Source organism: Anomaloglossus baeobatrachus, chromosome 2 (assembly GCF_048569485.1).
Source record: "Anomaloglossus baeobatrachus isolate aAnoBae1 chromosome 2, aAnoBae1.hap1, whole genome shotgun sequence".
Classification (NCBI taxonomy): Eukaryota; Metazoa; Chordata; class Amphibia; order Anura; family Aromobatidae; genus Anomaloglossus; species Anomaloglossus baeobatrachus.
In genome coordinates, this window is record NC_134354.1 from 69,421,370 (window position 1) to 69,444,066 (window position 22,697).

Here is a 22,697-nt window from a genome sequence, read left to right on the forward strand (position 1 = left end):
CACCACCTTATTTTTTAAAAAAAGATACTTGTTGGTTAAGAAACACTGCCTAAGCTTAAAAACGTCTTAAAGGGAATCTGTAAGCAGGTTGTTGCTGCCCAATCTGAAAGCAGCCTGGTGTAGGGTCAGGGAATGCGGAACTTGGCGCTCAAAAGGGTAACTGATTATTTCTTTATTTGTGACTGCGATCCAAAAGCCTTTCTAACCATGAGAGCCACATTCAGCTCAGAAAGAGGGTCACGAGCCACATCCAGCTCCCGTAGTGACATGCAGTGGCCCCATTACCAGTGTAATGACAGCCAAAGCTTTTCCTCAGAAACCACACCGAAGTAGTATAATAAGACCCAGGGGTTCCTACCTTTCCTCCATTCAGATCTGCTCTTCTGTGTGAGGCTACTCACAAAAGTCAACCTCTGGAGATCTGCTTTTTGTAGCTGTTTGCTAGATCTGGTGCTTATGGAAGACAGCAGCGAGCCACACATCATGGTCCCACAGCCACATATCGCTCCCAAGCCACAGGTTGGGAACCTCTGCCTTACGGGCACCTATATGACAGAAGTCCCATGTTTTATTCTATTGACGTAGGGGCAGAGACCTTGATTCCAGGGATGTGTCACTACTGGGCTGCTTAGTGTACTTTTGATATAATTACAGTTTTATATGCTGCAGATCTAGCAGTGCTTTGAATGCGGGGGCTCTTTATATCCCACCCAACACCACTGATTGGACGCTTTCTGTGTACAGTGTGCATAGGCAGAAAAGCTGCTAATCAGTGGTGGTGGGGATATACAGAGCTTATGAAAATGGAGAACTATATGGCAATAGGTTTACTAGCCTTCCAGTGATAATGTTCTGGTCATGTTATCAAAATTACAGCAAGCAGCTTAGTAAGTGACACATAGCCAGAATCAGAAAGAGGTGGAATATAGAAAGAGTATTGTCACTTAGTCAAAGAATGTACAACAAATGTCTACTTTCTCCAAATGTTTAGTTTTGTTTTCCTCATTGACAAACCTTGACCACTACCATTGGGATGTTTTATACTGTGCATCATGGATATGTCTATATAAGCTCTGATTTTTTTGTGGTCTTTGGCATTTTCAACTACTGGCCCATAAAAATCTGCCTCTCCAGCCTAATATTAAAAGTAAAACTGACACATTTCTCTTTACATTGATGCTCTTTCTAATGCTGGTTCTATATTCTACAATAATTAACAATGAGTCTGTATGCAAAGCAAGGGCCCTCCAAGATGAATGATTTGCCGTGTGCCGGCATCCAGCGGAGAGTGACATATATTGCTTTTGCGCGCAATGTAAATGTGACCTAAATTTAAAAGTCACGAGGAGAACATATACATCAATTGCACATTACTGTGACAAGTAAATAAGAATTGCAAATAAAAATAGATCACTAATGGCTTAATTGTAGCCTTCATTTTGTAAGCACAGAACAGATTGGTTACAGTAAAAAAAAGTGACCTTACGGTTAAAGTTCCTCTACACTGGCCGATAATCAAGAATGAGTGGGTGAAACATTTTTAAAGTAAGCTTTAAAATCTTTGTTACGGGCACCACTTGTGCTGGTGATAAAAATCATATTCTGTACATACAGCATGATTGTATCCAAATGATCATTCTGTATGCATTGAAACCCAATTTTGGCTGATGTCTTGCCGGGGAGGCCCCTCATGACAGCCAGGAGGGCGAGGAACCTTGGAGATCTTCTCGTCAATAGTCATTACATCCCCCCCGCCCCAATACATTCGGCTCTGGTGGTCCAATTCATGGTTGCTTTCCGTGTGGCCATTGCGTGGCCTGTCCCAACACTCTACGTACCACATCCTTTGTTTGCTCGAAGGGGAAGAGGACTTTCTCCATTGACTGGCGTATCACGTGTGCATCTACACACGTGGTATACTATACGACCTGTCCGTGCTCCCTGATTTACATTGGTCTTACTTCACGCGAATTACGCGTACGTGTCAGGGAGCACGTCAGGGATATAACCGCCGCCGTATCCGTGGAGGATGTTTCCCTTTTAAAAACTCTTCTCCGTCATTTCCGTAAGTTTCACGGATGTGATGCGAGGTCTTTAAGTGTACGTGGCATAGACGTGATCCACGCGGGTGTTCGGGGAGGCAACCTGCGTAAGACTCTCGCTCAGCGGGAGTCAAAGTGGATTGTCTCCCTCAACACTTTGGTCCCCCATGGTCTAAATGAGACAGTTAGCTATTCCCCATTTTTGTAGGTTCCTTGCTATCTTTAATTATTACTTTTTGTATGTGCATTTGGACCTTGTTCTGCTGGTCCCTTTTATAGGTTCCTTTTCCTCCCTTTCCCCCCCCTCCCTTCCCCTTCCCCCTCTGCCCCCCCCCCTATTGGCCTACCCAGTGGCGTGGACCATATTCTTTGTGTCCTGGCCCACGCCACTGGGTTTTTGGGGGCACATTTTTGTCATGAACACAATTGTTTGTCTCTCTTTTTTTGTTACCATTGTTTTTAATCCTATTTTGTTTTTAATTTAATTTCCCTTTTTTTTGTGTATGATTTGTATATAGATATTAGGTCGCTGTGGATCTGCATCCCTCTCATCCCATCTACATTTTCCTTTCATTGGTGGACAACTCGGATAGCGCAGAATGCCTGGATCGAAATATATTGGGAATTTGCACTTTTATCTTATGTACTCCTATGTGCGTTATCTATCAATGTCTCTGTGCTATCCACCTGTTATACACCTCATTTCTTTCCCCTATATCTGTTTTATACATACTCATGTGCCTTATTCAACAATGGCTTTTTGTGCCACCATATTTGTCATACACCTTACTTTTCTCTCTTTACATTTGGTGTCCGTGCGCGTCTGCCGGTTTGCCGACTGCTGGGGGGGCGTTGCTTGGCCGTGTCCACCTTGTGCGCATGCGCGGGAATTATGGAGACGTCCGTTTTCCCGCGCATGCGCGCTGTGTACAGTGGTCTCGGCCCGCTCCGCCCACTGGCCTCGGCTTCCGGCGCATGCGCAGTTACGGACACTGCTAATTCTTGATTAGAAACAAATGTGCTGACCCTTTATATAGCGGTCAGCACTACCTGACATTTCACTTCCCTCGAAAAAGCCTCCAGGCGAAACGGCTGTTGGGACCGTCTATCCGCCGCCACGTTCTACTACCCCACCAGGTATACTTGTCCTTCGACTTAAATGTGCCAGCAACGTATTATACAGCGTTGTACTTTCTCTGGCTGGCACATTTATTACTTTTCCTCTTTTCTCCTTTCCTGTCTACATCTTCCAGTCTAGGGGCTGCGCTGTACTCTGCCTTTATTTCCTTAGACCTGGCCGCAATTGTGCTATCAGTTTTTGGCACTTCTCGGCCCCATGACTACACTTGATAATTCCATTTATTATCGGAGTGTCCTCTCTCTGCTCCACGACTAGTCTAGGAGCTGTGTTGCACTCTGTCTTTATTTTCTCATATTTGGCCGCAATTGTGCTTTTAACTTATGGCACCTTTCGGCCCCATGACTATACTTGATAACCTTATTTATCATCAGAGTCTCCTCTCCTTTCTCCACGACTAGTCTATACTATCTTATTACTACCTGTACCTCTCTGTTCACGACTACTGTTTTCATCTATTCTAATATTCAACCTCTTGTTGTCCAGGTGTACCACTGCCAGTCCTTACCATCCAGATTTACTCATTTATGTTTACTACTTTTACCTTTGGCATTCCCTGTTATATACAGGTTTATGCATCTGGATTGTAATTTCCGCCACCTATTTCTTTGTCATGGACTGCCACTGATACACCTGTCCCCCCCTTTTTTCTTTGCACTTTTACTTTTTCTTCCTTTGTTCACTATTCTGGTACGTCTCCTCAGCTTTTGAACAGTCACTGTACTGTGTTTATACTCTGCTGTGGAGGGGCTTTCCGTTACTTGTTATTTGCTGGGGTTCAGGGGTTTCTTCCCGGGCCCATACATTTTTGACACACAATTCCTTAACCTCATTTTTACTATTTTCCATGCCCCCCCCCCCACACTTTTCTTCAGTGGCGGCTTGGACTGTTTTAATATCAATTGTGTTCTATGCTAAGTTTCGTATCCATTTACAGCTTTGTGACTCCATCCTCTCTTTGTTTCACTTGATTATGCAATTCTTATGACTATCCTGATATTTATACAATTTTATATCGGTGTTAATAAAATTTGATATTTTTTGCATTCCAATTTTGTGCCAATTCTCTTCTTGCTCTCTTTGTTTATAATGCATTGAAATGTGGTTGGCCTGAGTAAGCTTATCCAGCTTACGCTTGAAAATTGATGGAGAGCTAACTATAGAATCATAGAATGGTAGAGTTGGAAGGGACCTCAAGGGCCATCGGCTCCAACCCCCTGCAAGTGAAGGTTTTGCTAAATCATCCACACTTTATGTTTATACAGCTTCCACTTTAAAGGCCTAGTCACACTAAACAACTTACCAGCGATCCCAACAACGATCCAACCTGATAGGGATCGCTGGTAAGTTGCTAGGAGGTTGCTGGTGAGATATCACACTGCAACCTGACCTGGCAGGGATCGCTGGAGCGTCGCTACACGAGTTGCTGGTGAGCTCACCAGCAACCAGTGACCAGCCCCCAGCGCTGCGTGGAAGATGCTGCGCTTGGTAACTATGGTAAATATCGGGTAACCAACCCGATATTTACCTTGGTTACCAGCGCACGCAGCTACACGTGCAGAGAGCAGGGAGCAGCGCACACCGCTTAGCGCTGGCTCCCTGGTCTCCTAGTTACAGCACACATCGGGTTAATTACCCGATGTGTGCTGCAGCTACATGTGCACAGAGCAGGGAGCAGCGCACACCACTTAGCACTGGCTCACTGCTCTCCTAGTTACAGCACACATTGGGTTAATTACCCGATGTGTGCTGTAGCTACATGTGCAGAGAGCAGGGAGCCGCGCACACTGCTTAGTGCTGGCTCCCTGCTCTCCTAGCTACAGTACACATCGGGTTAATTACCCGCTGTGTACTCTGCTACACGTGCAAAGAGCAGGAGCCGGCACTGACAGTGAGAGCGGCGGAGGCTGGTAACGAAGGTAAATATCGGGTAACCAAGGACAGGGCTTCTTGGTTACCCGATGTTTACCGTGGTTACCAGTGTCCGCAGAAGCCGGCTCCTGCTGCCTGCACATTTAGTTGTTGCTGTCTCGCTGTCACACACAGCGATCTGTGCTTCACAGCGGGAGAGCAACAACTAAAAAATGGCCCAGGACATTCAGCAACAACCAACGACCTCACAGCAGGGGCCAGGTTGTTGCTGGATGTCACACACAGCGACATCACTAGCAACATCGCTGTTACGTCACAAAAGTTGTTCGTTAGCAGCGATGTTGCTAGCGATGTTGCTTAGTGTGATGGGGCCTTAAGATTTCCATTGATCGATAGCTCATTTTTGAATCATAGAATAGTAGAGTTGGAAGGATCCTCAAGGGCCATCATGTCTAACCTGTGAAAGTGCAGGTTTTCCTAAATCATCCCACTATATGCTTCTCCAGCTTTCGCTTGAAAATTCCCATTGATGGAGAGCTCACTATAGAATTACAGAATGGTAATAATGCGATCATAGATTCGCTTTCATCTAGCCAATCAGAGTTTGTGTGATAGCCACAGCTGGAAGGGTATATGTAGTCTTAGATTCGCTTTACTACTTGATGTCTAATATTGAGTCACCATGTCTTACCTTGAACAGTGAGGACAGCTGAGGCTTCTGCTTTGCCAACCATGTTTTCTGCAATACACGTGTACGATCCCATATCCCCAGCTATAACTTTACGAATCTTGAGTGTGTGGTCATCCCGGATTTCATACCTTCGAAGCATTAAAAGATTGTAATTTAGAAAAAAATATGAGGGAGTTTCATGGGATCAATTTTGGGCCACGTTAAAAATCAACATTCCTCTATAAACCACACTCATGAAAAACAAGTTTGGTTACATTGGAAATTATTTCCACATGGAAGAGTCATGGTGATGATAAAATAAACATTTCAATTAAAAAGTAGATCTTTGGAAAATACAGATACCAGCTTTCACTATGAAACTAAGGGCAAAAGGTCAGAGATCTAAATGAGACAGTTAGGCTAGGCACTAGGTCACACTGATTTTCTAAAAGTGGCCATGCACGTAAGAGTAAAATTAGCCAAATCCATCAAATTTTGTTGAGACCAGCTGACTTTATAAAGGTCTTCTAACTGTCATTTGACTGATGATTATAGAAGAAAGAAAGATTGGACATTCTGATTTTTCCACCTCTTGGTTCTCGAAAAACATAAGTCACCATCAGTTGCTATCAAGTACACATGCATGTTCGGCCAAACTGAATGTGTAGATGTAAAGGTATTCTGAAGGAATAGCCTTTGACAAAATGATCCTAACTCTAACAACTATTGAAGGTCTTTGGCTACCTTTAAATCACAATAGTGAATACTTAAAAATGTCCATGATTCACTTACAAAAAAGGTCCTAATACAACACTATATAACACTTCCATTTGGAAAAAAAAAAGCCAAAACGTACCTCGTTTTAGGCAGATCACCATCATCTTTCCTCCAACGAACAGTAGGAACTGGATCACCTCGAGCCTCACACTTAAATTCAACACTGTCATCTACTGTCACCGCCATATTACTTGGCCTCCTTACAAAGGACGGTCTTTCTGTAAGTATAATCAAAGTTGTTAAAGTAAGATGCTATTCATTCTTTATATAGAGTGTATAGTTTGTGAAACTTCTGAATTTAATAGACCACGTCATGATTATCCAAAAATACATTACTATATAACTCATAATATCATGTGGCAAATGTCTAAAATTGCTGATACACAATAAATATCAGCTGATAACTTGTTTGACCATTACTTCTTCTGACTTCCCCACACTGACGAGCAAAAGGGTAATAATGGTTTTAACGTTTGACTTTCAGGCTCCATATCTCATCATTCATAGGCTTCGAACATGAGACTACCTTCATTTTATAGACAATCATCTTGGCTATCTCATACATAAATTTGATTTACAACTAATTAGCAAATGAATAGTTATGCAGATTCTTTTCATGACACTGCATTGTTTGTTACTGTTTTGCTCAAAAAAAAAATCAAAATTTTTATTTTTATTTTTTGTTAGAATTTTTTAAATCTACTTTTGGCTTTCAAAACTACTGACTTCTTCTGGGCATGCTCACTTGTTTGATTAGGTTGAGGTCTGATGACTGGTGGCAAACCAAGCACCTCTACTTCATTCTCACTGAACCATTTCTTTGCCAATCTTGATGTATCTTTCAGGTCGTTGTCCTGCTGGAACACTATGTCGTCCTTTTCATACTTGAGTGTACAAAGTAACTTGTCTTGTAGGACACTCACATATACGGTACCTCAGCATTGAGATTTCCATTGATCCTAGCCAACTATCCAACGCTTTTGTCTGTGAAACAATCCCATATCATCATGCTTCCTCTACTAAACTTGACAGTTCCTTCAATTTCTCAATCCGTTAGCCCTTTTTCCTTGTTTAGTCCAGACCCATTTGCACGCATGAGAGACTAGTCTGTTGACTTTCATCTCATCGTTCAAAATAACCTGTTTCCAATGTTCTACTGTCCACTTTTTGTACTTTTTTGAAAACTTGAGCCGACACTTCTTATGACGATATTGAAGTGGAGGCTTCTTCACCTTCATTTGGGCCACCATTCCAGACTTGTATAATGTTCATCAAAAAGGGGTTGCATGGACATCTGTGATCTCACTGTTATGAAGCTTATGAGCCACTTCCTCTGTAGCGTTTGTTGTGCAAGAACTGATAGACCTTGCGATGAACCAACTTATTGATGCTGGTATTTTACCTGGACGTCCACCTTTTGGCTTTTGAATGGATGGACAGACTTCATTTCATATTCTTCCAACTGTTATGGCACTCACATGATGCAGTTTGGCAATTTTCTTGGCCAAGAGACCACTGTCGATGAGCTGGATGATACTGTTTCCCTTTTCTTGGGAAATCTCCTTCATGGCTGCTCCTTGATTCGAACAAGTGACCTTTGACTTAGAAATCAATCTAACAACACACTGAGCTATTAGGGAATGTCAGAACAATTTATAATTTGTAATATAGAGAAAGAAAAAGATTTTTCCACCACCAGTAGCAAAACAGTAGCAATGCAGTGACCTGACTTAAGTCTGTATAACTAATCGTATGCTAAATAGTTGTAAGACAAATGTATGTATAAGATAGCCAAGATGATGGTCTATAAAATGATGGTAGTCTCACGTTTGAAGCTGTACTGGATGGGGAGATATAGACCCTGAAAGTTCAAAACATTGTTACCCTCTTCTCGTCAATGTATACACAATTCATCCCTACTTGGCCAAGAATGCATTTTCAATTTTATGGGATTAAAAGAATAATACAAGTCTGGTTTCAACTCATCGCTAGTGAGAACTAAGGATCGAGTATATTGAAATCCAAAATACATGACAAATCTTTCCATCTACATCATCATGGAGAGTTAGGTGACCCCATTCTTACACATTACATGGAGAGGTGATATATGTATATTGTAAAGGGTCGGGCCATGAAAAATCAAGGGGATCCGCGAAGAAGGAGGAACCCTGTTACAGCTCGTCCCTCCCTCTTCTGAAAGTAAAGTCTCAGTATAGGCCCTCACAGAAAATACCCCCTCAAAGTCTTCTAAACTGGCCAGAAGGGAAGAACTGGTCAACCATCTAGCCTATAAGGTTGCTGCCCTACTGTTCTTCGTTAGACTAGGTTGGGGGAAAGAAAGATTGGTCACGTTGAAGTTCAATGTCTGAAACGTAGCTTAATTGAATGTCTGTACAGTGGAGTTAAGAGAGCTAACTTGATGAGCAAAAAATTATTTAAGGACTAGAGATGAGCCACCACCCTAGTGGTCGAGTTCGGTTCGGTTCGTCGAACTAGGGGTGTGTTCGTCAAACGTTTGTCAAACACTTTCAAACACCTTCGAACACCATTGAAAACAATGGCAGGCAAACGCAAACACATACAAACATGCCCAAACACGAACGCACACACACATATTATGCTCACCTTACCTTCCGTTCCATCCTCCTGGGACTTGCAGTTTGCCGGTACAAGGTGTGTATCGGGTAACCATCGCGACCAATGCTGGAACGTCCGCTGACAGAGCGCTGACGTTAAAGGCAGGAGCCGCTTGCCTCTGATTGGCCAGCGCGCTGCCTTTGAGTAGCGTCTGACAGAGGAAGTTCCTCCCTCGTCCCGATGGTTAGCCGATACACATCCTGTAGCGGCAAACTACGTGTATCGGTTAACCATCGCGACGAAGGAGGAACTTCCTCTGTCAGACGCTACTCAAAGGCAGTTCAGTGGCCAATCAGAGGCAAGCGGCTCCTGCCTTTGACGTCAGCGCTCTGGCAGCAGATGTTCCGGCATCGGTCGCAAAGGTTACCCGATACACATCTTGTACCGGCGAACTGCAAGTCCCAGGAGGCCGGCAATGGAACGGAAGGTAAGGTGAGCATAATATGTGTGTGTGCGTGTATGTTTGTGTATGCTTGTGTGTGTTTGTGTGTGTTTGTGCATGTGTGGAATGGCACAATAGGGGACCAGGATGGGACATTTAACACTAGAACTACTGAGGTAGTCATTTTGACTACTTTGCACCATGTATTTCTATATAGGTGTCACGAGTCCAGTAGTTCTAGTGTTAACAAGTTGTGGAACGAATTGTCTGCATTGCTATGATTTCTTATGGAAAAAATTGCTTTGCTGAACGAGTAACTTAGTTAACAAGCACACTCCCAGAATGGATTGTTCTCGTTAACCAAGGTTCCACTGTATTAACATTGAATGACAGTATTACTGTGAAAAGCCAGTTACGCTTTTGTTGAACGAACCGTTATCGAACATAACCTCGAACTGTGAAACTTGAAACTAATTGTTCGCGTTCGTCGAACAACTTGAACATCGCCTAAAACAGGTCAAATTTAAGATTGGCGAACAGTTCGATTCGAACACCGCTCATCTCTAGTATGGACACTTTTATTATAAGTCGTCTGCTTTGAACGTCCACCAAAACAGTGAGAGGAAAGCTGGATTGATGGTTATTACAGTAGGTCATGTTGACTTAAACCATCTTTGGTCGCATTTTTATTATCGCTTTCCTTGACCAAGCAACAATTGAGCTCCAGAATGTCAGGAACTAGGTGAAAAATGTTGTTTTCACACCCTTGATGAAAGTCAAGGTGTGAAACCAATACTAAGGATTACTTTTAAGAAGGATAAAAAAATGTTAAGGTTTATTTATTCTTGAATGAAGTGTCTAGTTACCGCAGCACCACCTGTTCCGCAGTTGTTCATGTACGTCTCACTATCATATGAATTTATCATGGAAAAAGCTTTACCATTAATCAGGAAGCCTGCAGAGCTGTGAATATACCGGGCAGTCATGGGGTCATCACTAGCCAAAAAATTAGGCAATTGTTTTTCCAGTCTAATCCTGGTCTGAAGATACTAATAATTGCTTCTAAGGACATGTCTTATACTCTCACCAGATGATGCAACATGAAACTTTCGGACTCTGCGGCAACTCAGAACTCTTTGAGCTTAAATACTGTTATTTTTAAAAATATAATTGCAGTCCAAGTTAGCTACTTTTACTATCGCCATGAAGAGAATGCAAAAAATGATGATTACTTTCTTACAAGGATTAGTAGTACTCTTTAATACTCTTCTCCAGAAGATATAATTATAATGACAGGCAATCACTAAAATGTTCCCTCTCACTTATTATAGCCAAAAATAACAAACAGCACCTGTTTCAACAAAAGCATTTTATCCTATGGGATTTTTTTTCTGTGCCGCTATAACACAGAATAAACTAATTAGATTAAAGCTAGATGTTTTCTGAAAAAGCTAACATTGTTTATCTGCTGCTGATGGTTTGAAGTCATCTACACTATTTTCAACGTCTGTTGAATTGGATTTTTTTATTAATTTCTTCATCCTAGAGGATGGAATTGGAACGTTTAGACTACTGGTGAATGGGAATTCGTGAAAGGTTAGTAAAAATAAATAGGTTACATTTTGAATTTTTGAACTTAAAATGTGAAATTCTTTGCATCGTTACTTGATAAAAGTCTTTTTAGCTTTTATTAAATTTATTTTTTTATTTTTTTAAATAATGGTCTATCCAAAAAGGATAAAAAAAGGATCCAGAACTTGATCCACTAAGGAAAAAGGGAACGGAAATGTCCCGAAGTGTCATCAGTTTGGTGCAAATCCGCCAGTAGTCCTTATCTATTGCCGGATGAAAAGTGTTGTGTGCACTTCTTTTCTTGTCTGGCCAAAAAAAGGTCTAAAGCTGGGTTTACACACTGCAACATCTCAAACGACATCGCTGTAACGTCACCGGTTTTGTGACGCAATAGCGATGTTGTTTGCGATGTTGCAGTGTGTGAAACCTATCAGCGACCCAGCCCCTGCTGTGAAGTTGTAATCGTTACAAATCGTTCAGGACCATTCCTAGGTCCTTTGTTTCCCGCTGTGCAGCAGGCATCGCTGGAAAGTTTCAGTGTGTGAAAGACTTTGCAGAGACTTTGTTAGCAACTTCCCTTTCAAAAAGCTGCTTATCAACGTCCCCAACAACCAGCTAGGTCGCTCTGCAGGTCCGGATCGCTGGTGAGTTGTTGGCCAGGTTTGCCTGTTTGACAGCTCACCAGCGACTTAGCAGAGACTTAGGGAGGTCGCTGTTATGTCACAAAACCGGTGACGTTACAGCGATGTCCTTTGCGATGTTGCAGTGTGTAAACCCAGCTTAAAGGTTCTTTTAATGTATAATGGAAGTGTATGGAAAATGGAACTGTTAAGAATACAACCGTTATATATTCTGTTAATGGATCCTTTAATTTTCTCTGTGCATGACCAGAACACCAGAGTTGGGCAGTTTGACCAATCAGATCTGTTATAAATGGATAAAAATGGACAGCAAACATTAAGCTGTTTTACAAAGGTTTGGTTTAAAATGCTAACAGATTATTATTATTATTATTATTATTATTATTATTATTATTATTATTTATTATAGCACCATTTATTCCATGGCGCTTTACAAGTGAAAGAGGGTATGCGTACAACAATCATTAACAGTACAAAGCAGACTGGTATAGGAGGAGAGAGGACCCTGCCCGCGAGGGCTCACAGTCTACAGGGAATGGGTGATGGTACAATAGGTGAGGACAGAGCTGGTTGCACAGTGGTCTACTGGACTGAGGGCTATTGAGGTTGTAGGCTTGTTGGAAGAGGTGGGTCTTGAGGTTCCTCTTGAAGCTTTCCACGGTAGATAAATTAAAACTGCTATATGTTTTGCCATCTATTTTTCACATATCTGTTTTAACCAATTACTGGGTTTGTTTTCATGGGAGGATTACTGGATCTGTAAACAGAGCCTTAGATATTTGTTGACTTAAGCTGGTGTCACACACAGCGACAACGACAACGACGTCGCTGCTACGTCACCATTTTCTGTGACGTTGCAGCGACGTCCCGTCGCTGTCGCTGTGTGTGACATCCAGCAACGACCTGGCCCCTGCTGTGAGGTCGCAGGTCGTTGCTGAATGTCCAGCTTCATTTTTTGGTCGTCACTCTCCCGCTGTGACACACACATCGCTGTGTGTGACAGCGAGAGAGCGACGAAATGAAGCGAGCAGGAGCCGGCGTCTGGCAGCTGCGAAGCTGTAACCAGCGTAAACATCGGGTAACCAAGGGAAGCCCTTTCCCTGGTTACCCGATATTTACCTTGGTTACCAGCCTCCGCCCTTGCTGCCAGCGCCGGCTCCTGCTCTGTGCCCATGTGGCTGCAGTACGCATCGGGTAATTAACCCGATGTATACTGTAGCAAGGAGAGCAAGGAGCCAGCGCTAAGCAGTGCGCGCGGCTCCCTGCTCTCTGCAGTGTGACATGTAGCTGCAGCACACATCGGGTTAATTAACCCGATGTGTACTGTACCTAGGAGAGCAAGGAGCCAGCGCTGCTAAGCGCGGCTCCCTGCTCTCTGCACATGTAGCACAGCGACGTTATGATCGCTGCTTCTGCTGTGTTTGACAGCTAAGCAGCGATCATAACAGCGACTTACAAGGTCGCTGTTACGTCACAGAAAATGGTGACGTAACAGCGACGTCGTTGTCGCTGTCGCTTAGTGTGACCCCAGCTTTAAAGGGGGGATCACTACTCAGCATAGTGGCCACACATCAAGGTAAAGCTCATAAAGACGACTTTTTTTTAAAATACCTTGTGTAGTACATGCTGCCTCTGAGTGGCGTTATTGCGGTCCGCTCATCCCCATCACGTGACTTTATGACCCCTGAGAACCAGTGATGACACGTCAACTTCTAACTGACCTGACATCACTGAGGTGACCCCAGTTTCCCTGAGTGACTGGGCTGTTGGGGGAGTTTCACCGCTCGTCACAGCCCAGCATTGCTCCTGCCTTCTCCTTTGCTGCAGAGCGCCACAAACAGAAGTGATGCTGGGCTGTGATGAGTGGTGAAACTTCGCCCACAGTCCAGTCACTCAAGGAGAATGGGGCTGGCTTCAGTGATGTCGGGTCAATTGGAAGTTGACGTGACAGCACTGGATCTCAGAGGTCATGAAGCACGGGGGTCACATGATGGGGGATGAGCGGACCGCAATAGCACCACTCAGAGATACAATGGACTACACAAGGTATTTGAGAAAGCCTTCTTTATAAGCTTTACATCGATGTGTAGGCACCATGCTGTGTAGGGGACCACCTCTTTACGCCTTTATGATAACTGCTCGTGGACCATAGGCAGTGACCACTGTTAAAACCACATGTATACCACCATACAGCTGTGAATCAGCATTCATAGTAATGTTACTTTACCAAGAGTTGTGAAGTCTAATCAGGCTGCTGATCACCCAATGAATGAGCAAAACGCTCGTATGTTAAGTGAAATGACGTTTTGGCCTGCACAAAAAAAATCATAATTCTTGATGGCACCTCATCCTTTGTATAAAGGACTTGTGCTGCCAAGAATTATGGCAACCTATGCACACTGAGCAAGTTGTCCTGTGTACACAAGCTTCTATATGGTCTTTCACCAGCAAGACTGTTGATTGTAGCCGGTCTTTTAACATTGCTCATTGCGCAGTGTAAACAATCCCTTACTGGAATAGGTTTGACTCATGACAAACGTTTTCATTGAATAAAGATGATTGCCAGGGATTCAGTGCCTGGATGCTAAGGGCAAATGCTGGCAAGAGTTAATGGTAGCTGGTATGTACCATCACATGATGAATAATCCAACCATCCAATACACAGACAGGCCAAGTCCACAGTCCACTTTGACTTTATGACTTCAGCTCTGGCTCAAAGTCATGACTTACAAGCAGGGGACCCCTTAAAGAACATATGGAAAGAGGACTACCTCTTTAAAACTTGTCATTCATGTAAAAAATAAAATAAATGATGGAAACCTCTTACCTAATACTGTTAGTTCTGCTACTTCGCTTTCTCTTTCACCCACCATATTGGTACCAACACAGACATATTTCCCTGCGTCGCTTTTTCTTGTGTAGGTGATCATAAGTTTTCCCCCTCGTATCTGAAAAAGATATATAAATGACACCTTAGTATTCATAAATAGGATAGTTTCTAGACTTTCCATCAGCTCATATTGCTTACAGTATATAAAACTATAGTACGGCGAAGAGGAACGTTCCATTCATGGTAGTCTCATTAAAGAGCCATGCAACCGTTCCATTCACAGACACTAAATAAGGTGGATATTCAAGTGACTGAGTGGAATAAGATTAAGTGTGCAGGTAAGGGAGAAAATATATGGTTTCACATATACGAATGTTAATGCCTTTTGGGATCTTTGGAGTGGTACATTCAAATGGATAACCCTGACGCTCTAATACGACAAAATCTTTTAAGTGCACATCATTAAATGTGTATATAAGAAATAAAAAAAGCACTGGGACAAAAATAGCCGCTTGTATCTTTTACACCAGGTCTTATAGCTGAAATGTAGCATGTGTTAATACACAGAGGAACATCTGGAGAAGCTGAAAAACCAAGGATATTGTCTACACTGATGGACAGGTCGGCACTAGAAAGGAAGTGGAGATCACTCACAAATCCAGGCTGTGTAACTCTGCATTGAGCTCCAGACTGGGTTGATGCCACATGATGAGAAACCACATGTTATTACTATAAAGCAGAGCTCTCCAAGCTTTTTGACCATAATAGCCACATTCAGCTCTGAAAGAGGGTCGCAGGCCATATTCAGCTCTGAGAGGGCCACATTCGGTTCTGTGAAAAGGTCACAAGCCACATTCAGCTCCGAGAGAGGGTTGTGAACCACATTCAGCTCTGAGAGAGTCACAATCATTTCTGTAAAAAGGTCACAAGCCACATTCAGCTCCGAGAGAGGGTCGTAAGCCACATTCAGCTCTGAGAGAGGGTCGCAAGCCACATTCAGCTCCAGACCCCTCACAGTAGTAACACCCAGAGACTCCATTACCAGTACAATGACAGCCAAAGCTTTTCCACGTAAATCACCACACCGAGGCAGACTACCTAGATTCAGTGGTTCCCACCTTACTTCCATTCAGATTCAGATCTGCTCTTCTGTGGGGGGCTAATCACAAATGTCACAATTTGGAGACCTGCTCTTCATAGTTGTTTGCTAAACCTGATGCTTATGCACAAAGGTGGAAGACAGCCGCGGGCCAGAAATAATAGGCCCACAAGCTACATCTGGCTCCCAAACCACAGATTGGGGACCCCTGCTATAGTAAAACTCTATGCTTGATATTTATACTGCTTGATGTAATCACCATTACAGGATACCAAGGACAAATGCCAACATGATTTACTGAATCTTCTAGTATCAGTAATAGCAAACCCGCCCTACAAAAGTCATCAAGACCCCTTGTCTTAGTCACCATGCAATTTCCGATCTGCATGTCCCTATGGGTAATGGCTGAAAGAGCTGAGAAGTGATGGACACCTTGGATCACATCAACTAATGCTCAAGGCCTGATGTACCTAAAGCCCATACCTTTAAGCAACCATAGAGAATGTTGTCAAGCTCCTCAATGGTAGAAGGAACCCATCATATACATCAATATAGGAGTTGAAAGGTTGGAGAATAAATCTAAAAATACAGTAGCCTATTAGCCACTTAAGTAGCAAAAAACTTCTGAAACATTTTCTTTACAGGCAATATAATGGGGTAATGTAGTATTGGTGATGCTCATAATAGTTATCTTTCCTCACAATGTATTAACCTAGAAAAAGCCCAAATTTTCAAGGGGATGGGTTTCTATATGTATAGGATCAAATCAATCACCCTACAACTGGGTTCAGTCAACGTTCCTTAAAAATTGCTCTTCTTTCTAGGTATCCATATAAAAGGGAACCTATCATGTTGAAAATAGTATCTGACCAGCAGGCAGCATATTATAAAACAAGAGAAGGTGATAAGATTTATGTACTTTTATGGGCAAAGTTTAATTAAAACTTGCATTTTATTCATTAAAATCCCAAGTATTTTTATGTATGGGAGTCTAATGGGCAGTCCTATCCAGTGATTGACAGTCTTACCTATATCACTGTGTATGAAGAGCTAGCTGTCAATCACTAGAAAGACCGAACATACAAACACCAAGGATCTCAATGTATTAAATAAACCAACAAACCTATATACCTTTCTGGTCAACTTCTTCTCCTCTGTACCATGCTATCGACAGATCGGACTGCAGGTACAACGTGACAGGTTCCCCTTATAGGACACTGGTCACTAGCCATAAATACGTATTCATTTTACCTTGATGTTCTCTTCAATTGGACTTAAAACATTTTTTGTTCCTACCCCTCACCATTTCTGAGATATCTAGTCTTTTTAACCAAGGAGGCATCAGCTCTTCGCGATGGGACTTACTTGAGTACTACATGCTCTTGTCTAACAATATTAAATTTACATAAAAGGAATCACCTGGCCTGTTCTTCCAATGAACAATGTAGGCATCATGGAGGACTGGAACAAATAATTGGCCGTAGCCTAACAGAGTCCATGGGCTGTGTCCGGACCTCTTGACTCCTTGGTTCACCAGTTTTTTTGTTTGTTTGTTTTTTATTCTAGAATATGTCTTGTGTAGGTTCTAAAGAAGACATATCATTTAGCATTTACATGTAATTATTTTCTGCATTTCCTTTGAATCTGGAGTTGTTTTTCTTTTATTCCTGTTGTTCCTCATTCCTGAGATATGAGGGGATGTAAAAGACATCACCTGGGCTCTTCCTCCAATGAACACGTGTAGGGCTCATCGAGAATTGAAACAAACAATTGGCCGTAGCCCAACAGATTCCATGGGCTGATTCTGGGATTCAAACCGAGGACCTCTTGCATCCCAAGCAAGAATCCTACTACTTGACCAATAAGGAGAAATCGTCTAGTCTAGTGGTAGGATTATCGCTTGGGATGCAAGAGGTCCTGGGTCCGAATCACTTATGTCTACGGCCAATTGTCCGTTCAAATCCTCAATGATGCCTACATGTATTTATAAGAGGAACAGGCCAAGTGATGTCTTTTACATCCCCTCATATCTCAGGATTGAAGAACAATAAAAGAAAAACAACTCAGGATTCACGGGAAATGCAGAAAATAATTACATGTAAATGCCAAATGACATGTCTTCTTTAAATTCTACAGAAGACATATTATAGATTAAAAAAAAAAAATTCTGGTGAACCAAGAAGTCACACAAGGGAACCCAATCTCCGAGATAGAAGAGAAGATTTACAACAAACACAAAATGTGTCACTTATTAGAGAGTGGGTGCAATTAATTTCATGTCTATAGGACTACATTTCCAATCTACCGGGGATACTCAATGTATTGACTTAACCCAATTTTGACATAAACAATTTCAAAGACATATGTTAATTAAACACCAGGGAATATTCTAAATGCTCTTATATAGCCAAGTAATTAAAACACCAAACAGTATTTAAAGTGCTGAGATGTGTCAAGTGTGGTAATGTGCCTTCATTTGAATTACAAATTAAATATCTAAAGATGGTCTAGGCTGAAAAGTACGGCTTTGAAATGTATACTGCAACATATAAAAAACAAGGAATTCACTTATGTCATTAGCCAAATAGAAATTCTAAGAAAAAAGAAGCTATTTAGCCGGCATCTCTCCACAGACGGCATATGTTTGACGTTTTCTTTTTATCCTAGTTGAAAAGATGGAGAAAATTGTCCATATGTAGGAAAGCAAGATCGATGTTGAAATGAGCCTCCGAAATGTGACAGCATGGTATAGCATGTGGGATGCAGGCTGGAATCCATGGATGCAATCATTATGGGTTTGGTCACGTGGGATGGAAATACTGAGTATTTTGCTTGTGGATTTTTGCATGGAACATGCTTAGTACCTATATTACAGTACCATCCATGGTGGTCAGACCTAGACGATGTTTTGTGTATTTTGCATGAATTTATTATGAATTTTTGATTTGTGGTAGAAAATCTGCCATGTGTGGAACAAGCCCTTCATACACATTACACTAAAGTTGGCTGATCCCACCAATATTAACGAATTTGGTCAACTGTTTAATGTATTTGGGGGCCTTAGACATCTCATTGTCAGGGGAGTTTAAGGGGTTGTCTGAAACTTTAACACTGATGACCTAGCCTCAGGATATGTCATGAATATCTGATTGTTTGTTGTGTGACACATTTACCCCCGTGCATCAGCTGTTCCCGGTGTCGCCGTCACCGTTATGACTTATTCAATAACGGAGTTCCACAGCACAGCTCCATCAAGTGTATTGTGGCCACAGTTGGGTACTGCATATCCCTCTTCGATTCAATAGGAATCAGATGTGCAGTACCCAACTACGGGTACTATTCTGTTGACAGAGCTGTGCTATGCAGCTCCGTGACTGAGCAGTTCCAGCCGGCGGCGGCACCGCGAACAGCTGATCGTGTTTCGCACCCCCACCAATCAGACACTGATGACCTGTACTCAGGATAGGCCATCAATGTTAAAGTCTTGGACAACCTCTTTAAACATCTGGCATTTCCAGTTTTGGACTGATCTTCCTTCTGTTCTCTCTGCGATAATCTGCCAACACACACGTTCTCACAAAAAGAACACAGACGTGCTCTGCCGAACTCCAAACTTTGGCATCCCACCAGAAATATAATGTTGTCTCTTACAGGAGTTATCTACTACATCCACTACTAGGACAACCTCTTCTTATATACTGTATTTCCTAATGTAAAATAAATTCACCATATACTCAATGCCCATACAGGTGATTTTAGCACTGTTGGCACCGGGTGTGCTGAGGCTCACCTGAGATTGTTATGCTACATGAGCCCTGCAGACAATCAGTGGCTGCTTTGGAGCTGTTGTACTTTTACAACGTCTGAAGCAAGTGTGAGAACTGTAGCCCAATATTAACCACTAATTGACTAAAAGGCTCACGTAGCATAAATGTTACGTGAACCTTAGTGGACCCTAAGCTAAAATCTTTGGAATGGTGCCCGTGCGAGAGGTGAGTAAAGGGTACTTTTAGATTACAAGGGGAAATGTAATATTTAAGAAGGTTTTGTCCTAATAGTGGACCATCCCCATTAAAAGGAACCTGTCACCAGATTTTGACCTTCTAAACTAAAACTAGCACCTTAAGTAGCCCCTGTACTGCATTCTATAAAGGTGCATGTTACCCCCTGACCCCACCTGTAGACCCTAAAAATACCTTTATAAAATCTCCCACCCGGTATGTAAATTGTACGGTCCGGTCTGATGGGCGTCCTAATCTGCACCTACTGTCCTTTCTTTCACCCTCCTCCTGTGCTTATTGACATGGATGATGCCATTCACATAGGCAGGCAAAATCTCCATATTCCTGACTCACGCAGGCGCACTTTGCTCTGCCCTGTTGTGGTCAGAGTCGAAAACATAGGTGCGCCTGTGCGAATCGGTGACTTCTCTGTGCAGGCACGAGATTTTGCCTGGTGATGTGGATGACATCACCCACTTCATCCACATCGCCAGGCAAAATCTCACACCTGTGCAGAAAACTCGCTGGTTTGCACAGGCATACCTATATTTTCGGCTCTGCCCGAAATAGGGCAGAGCAAAGTGCTCCGGCGAGAGTCGGGAATATGGAGATTTTGCTCACCTACGTGGATGGCATCATCCATGTCAATCAGCACAGGCGGAGGGCGAAAGGAGAGACAGGATGTGCAGATTAGGACACCCATTTGACCGGCCAATTTACATACCGGGTGGTATTTTTGGGGTCTTCAGGGGGGTCAAGGGGTAACGTGCACCTTCATGAAATGCAGCACAGATGCTGCTTAAGGTGCTAGTTATAGTTTAGAAGGCCAAAATGTGCTGATTGTTTTTTAGCCAGTTCTGAAAGGAAAACTGACAACTACAGCGTCCATAACGCATAGGTAAAGTACACATTAACATTAGGGTCAAGAGAAGCCTGGGTAAGAGGTAGTCCGCTCTCACGGAGTACAGTAAAAAAAGAAAACATCTGACATATTTTAACCATCTGTAAGTTATTATTTTAATTGATGCTTTCAAAGGTTTCCATTCTCCGTCAGATAGTTGGATTTGTGTGGAAGCAGCAAATATTTGAGGCACTTGTAATAACTTGAATTGTTTGCACAGAGTGGTATTCACGATGGTCTCTGACTGTAAAGAGCAGGTGTTCAATATCAATTCTTGTTCTTGCTTTGTGAATTTCCCATACAAATCGAGCTGGGGTTTGATGTAAGCACATCTTGAACAGAGAATATAGTGTGTTTTAAAGTGGGGTTCATTGAATCCTCGTTTTCCAAAGTTTATTTTTATGAACTGACATTCATAAATCATGTCAAGAGGATTTTGATAAATTTATTCCCGTCATCCTGCTTGTTGAAATAATGTAATGACGCTAAGTAAAAGATCAATTTACCAAGTGTAAAACTTTGATCCAAGCATTTTTCAGACATGGATATAATAAATCATATGTTAACCTTCCAGCAGATCATGTATGGAAAGGAAATTAACAAAATGAAGGACTTTTACCATTATTCAGTGGAGTACGAAGAGTAAAGGGGCCTCCAAGGCCCAATTCTGGGCACAAAGCCAAATTGGGCCAAACTCCAAATCCTTGTTCAAGATACTGTAGACTCCATTTCTCTTACATTTGACTTAAAATACACACTTCTCTACTGGGGGTGACTCCAATATTATTTTTTTATCTAGAAAGATATGGGTGGAGTTGTACCCTATAGACAAACATATGTCTGATATCAGACCCTTGAAGATTGATTCTGGTTGGTCCTTTCCACTTGGGTGGCGAGAGCTTGCACAGCACTGCAAACAAAAAGAAGAAGGAATCACTTGTAGGTCATGGGACTCTTCTCTGGGAGAACTCAACAGAATATCAGGCCCATTTAAATTCTGTTGAGAGGCTTCTCTTTACTTATGTTCCCGGAACGGATAACTCATTGAGGAAGAGAAGGGTGATGTGACCCTTTAATGTTGCCTAGTGATTAGAGGAGGTGTTCTTCACACTGTTAATGGGGACAGGACAAACCTAATCTGGCATCCCTTTCTCATTATAGGTCTTGTTTGGCCCTTGCTATTAAGAAACTACCAGACACTTATGCAGTTGGCATATCTTCTGAGAACAAAAGGATCAATATGTTGAAATTCAACTCTAAAGGTGGTGTCACACATAGCGACGACGACAACGATGTTGCTGCTAAGTCACCATTTTCTGTGACGTAGCAGCGACATCCCATCGCTGTCGCTCTGTGTGACATCCAGCAATGACCTGGCCCCTGCTGTGAGGTCGAAGGTCGTTGCTGAATGTCCTGCTTCATTTGTTTGACATTGCTCTCCAGCTGCGAAGCACACATCGCTGTGTGTGACAGCGAGAGAGCATCGAACTGAAGCGAACAGGGAGCAGGGAGCCGGCGTCTGGCAGCCTGCGGTAAGCTGTAACCATGTTAAACATCGGGTAATCAAGAAGCCCTTTCCTTGGTTACCCGATATTTACCTTAGTTTCTAGCGTCCGCCGCTCTCACGCTGCCAGAGCCGGCTCCCTGCTCCCTGCATACGTAGCTGGAGTACACATCGGGTAATTAACCCAATGTGTACTCTGGCTAGGAGTGCAGAGAGCCAGCACTAAGGGGTATGCTCTTACGCTGCCAGTGCCCGCTCCCTGCACACGTAGCTGGAGTACACATCAGGTAATTAACCCGATGTGTACTCTGGCTAGGAGTGCAGGGAACAGGGAGCCGGCACTAGCAGCGTGAGAGCGGCGGATGCTAGTAACTAAGGTAAACATTGGGTAACCAAGAGAAGTGCTTTCCTTGGTTACCCGATATTTACATTAGTTACGCTTCCACGCGTCGCTGCTGGCTGGGGGCTGGTCACTGCCAAACAGGCAGAGCTCACCAGCGACCATGTAACGTCGCAGCAGCGATCCTGATAAGGTCAGATCGCTGGTCGTGATCGCTGCTGCGTCGCTATGTGTGACACCACCTTAAGCTTTTTATCTTCCAAGAATTGTCAACGGTTAGCGCCGGGATGC

The 22,697-nt window shown here is 42.8% G+C and overlaps 1 protein-coding gene across 3 annotated transcripts in view; it reads right to left on the reverse strand.

The window, feature by feature from the left end:
- Nucleotides 1-22,697, reverse strand: part of ROBO1 (roundabout guidance receptor 1) — a 1,692,467-nt gene that overhangs the window by 167,036 nt on the left and 1,502,734 nt on the right. For all 3 annotated transcript variants that reach the window (XM_075335086.1, XM_075335085.1, XM_075335087.1), the window contains 3 exons: nucleotides 14,559-14,679; nucleotides 6,579-6,717; nucleotides 5,744-5,871 (listed from right to left, as the gene is read on the reverse strand). In XM_075335086.1, coding sequence (XP_075191201.1) covers nucleotides 5,744-5,871; nucleotides 6,579-6,717; nucleotides 14,559-14,679 — 388 coding nt within the window. The remainder of the gene's footprint in view (nucleotides 1-5,743; nucleotides 5,872-6,578; nucleotides 6,718-14,558; nucleotides 14,680-22,697) is intronic.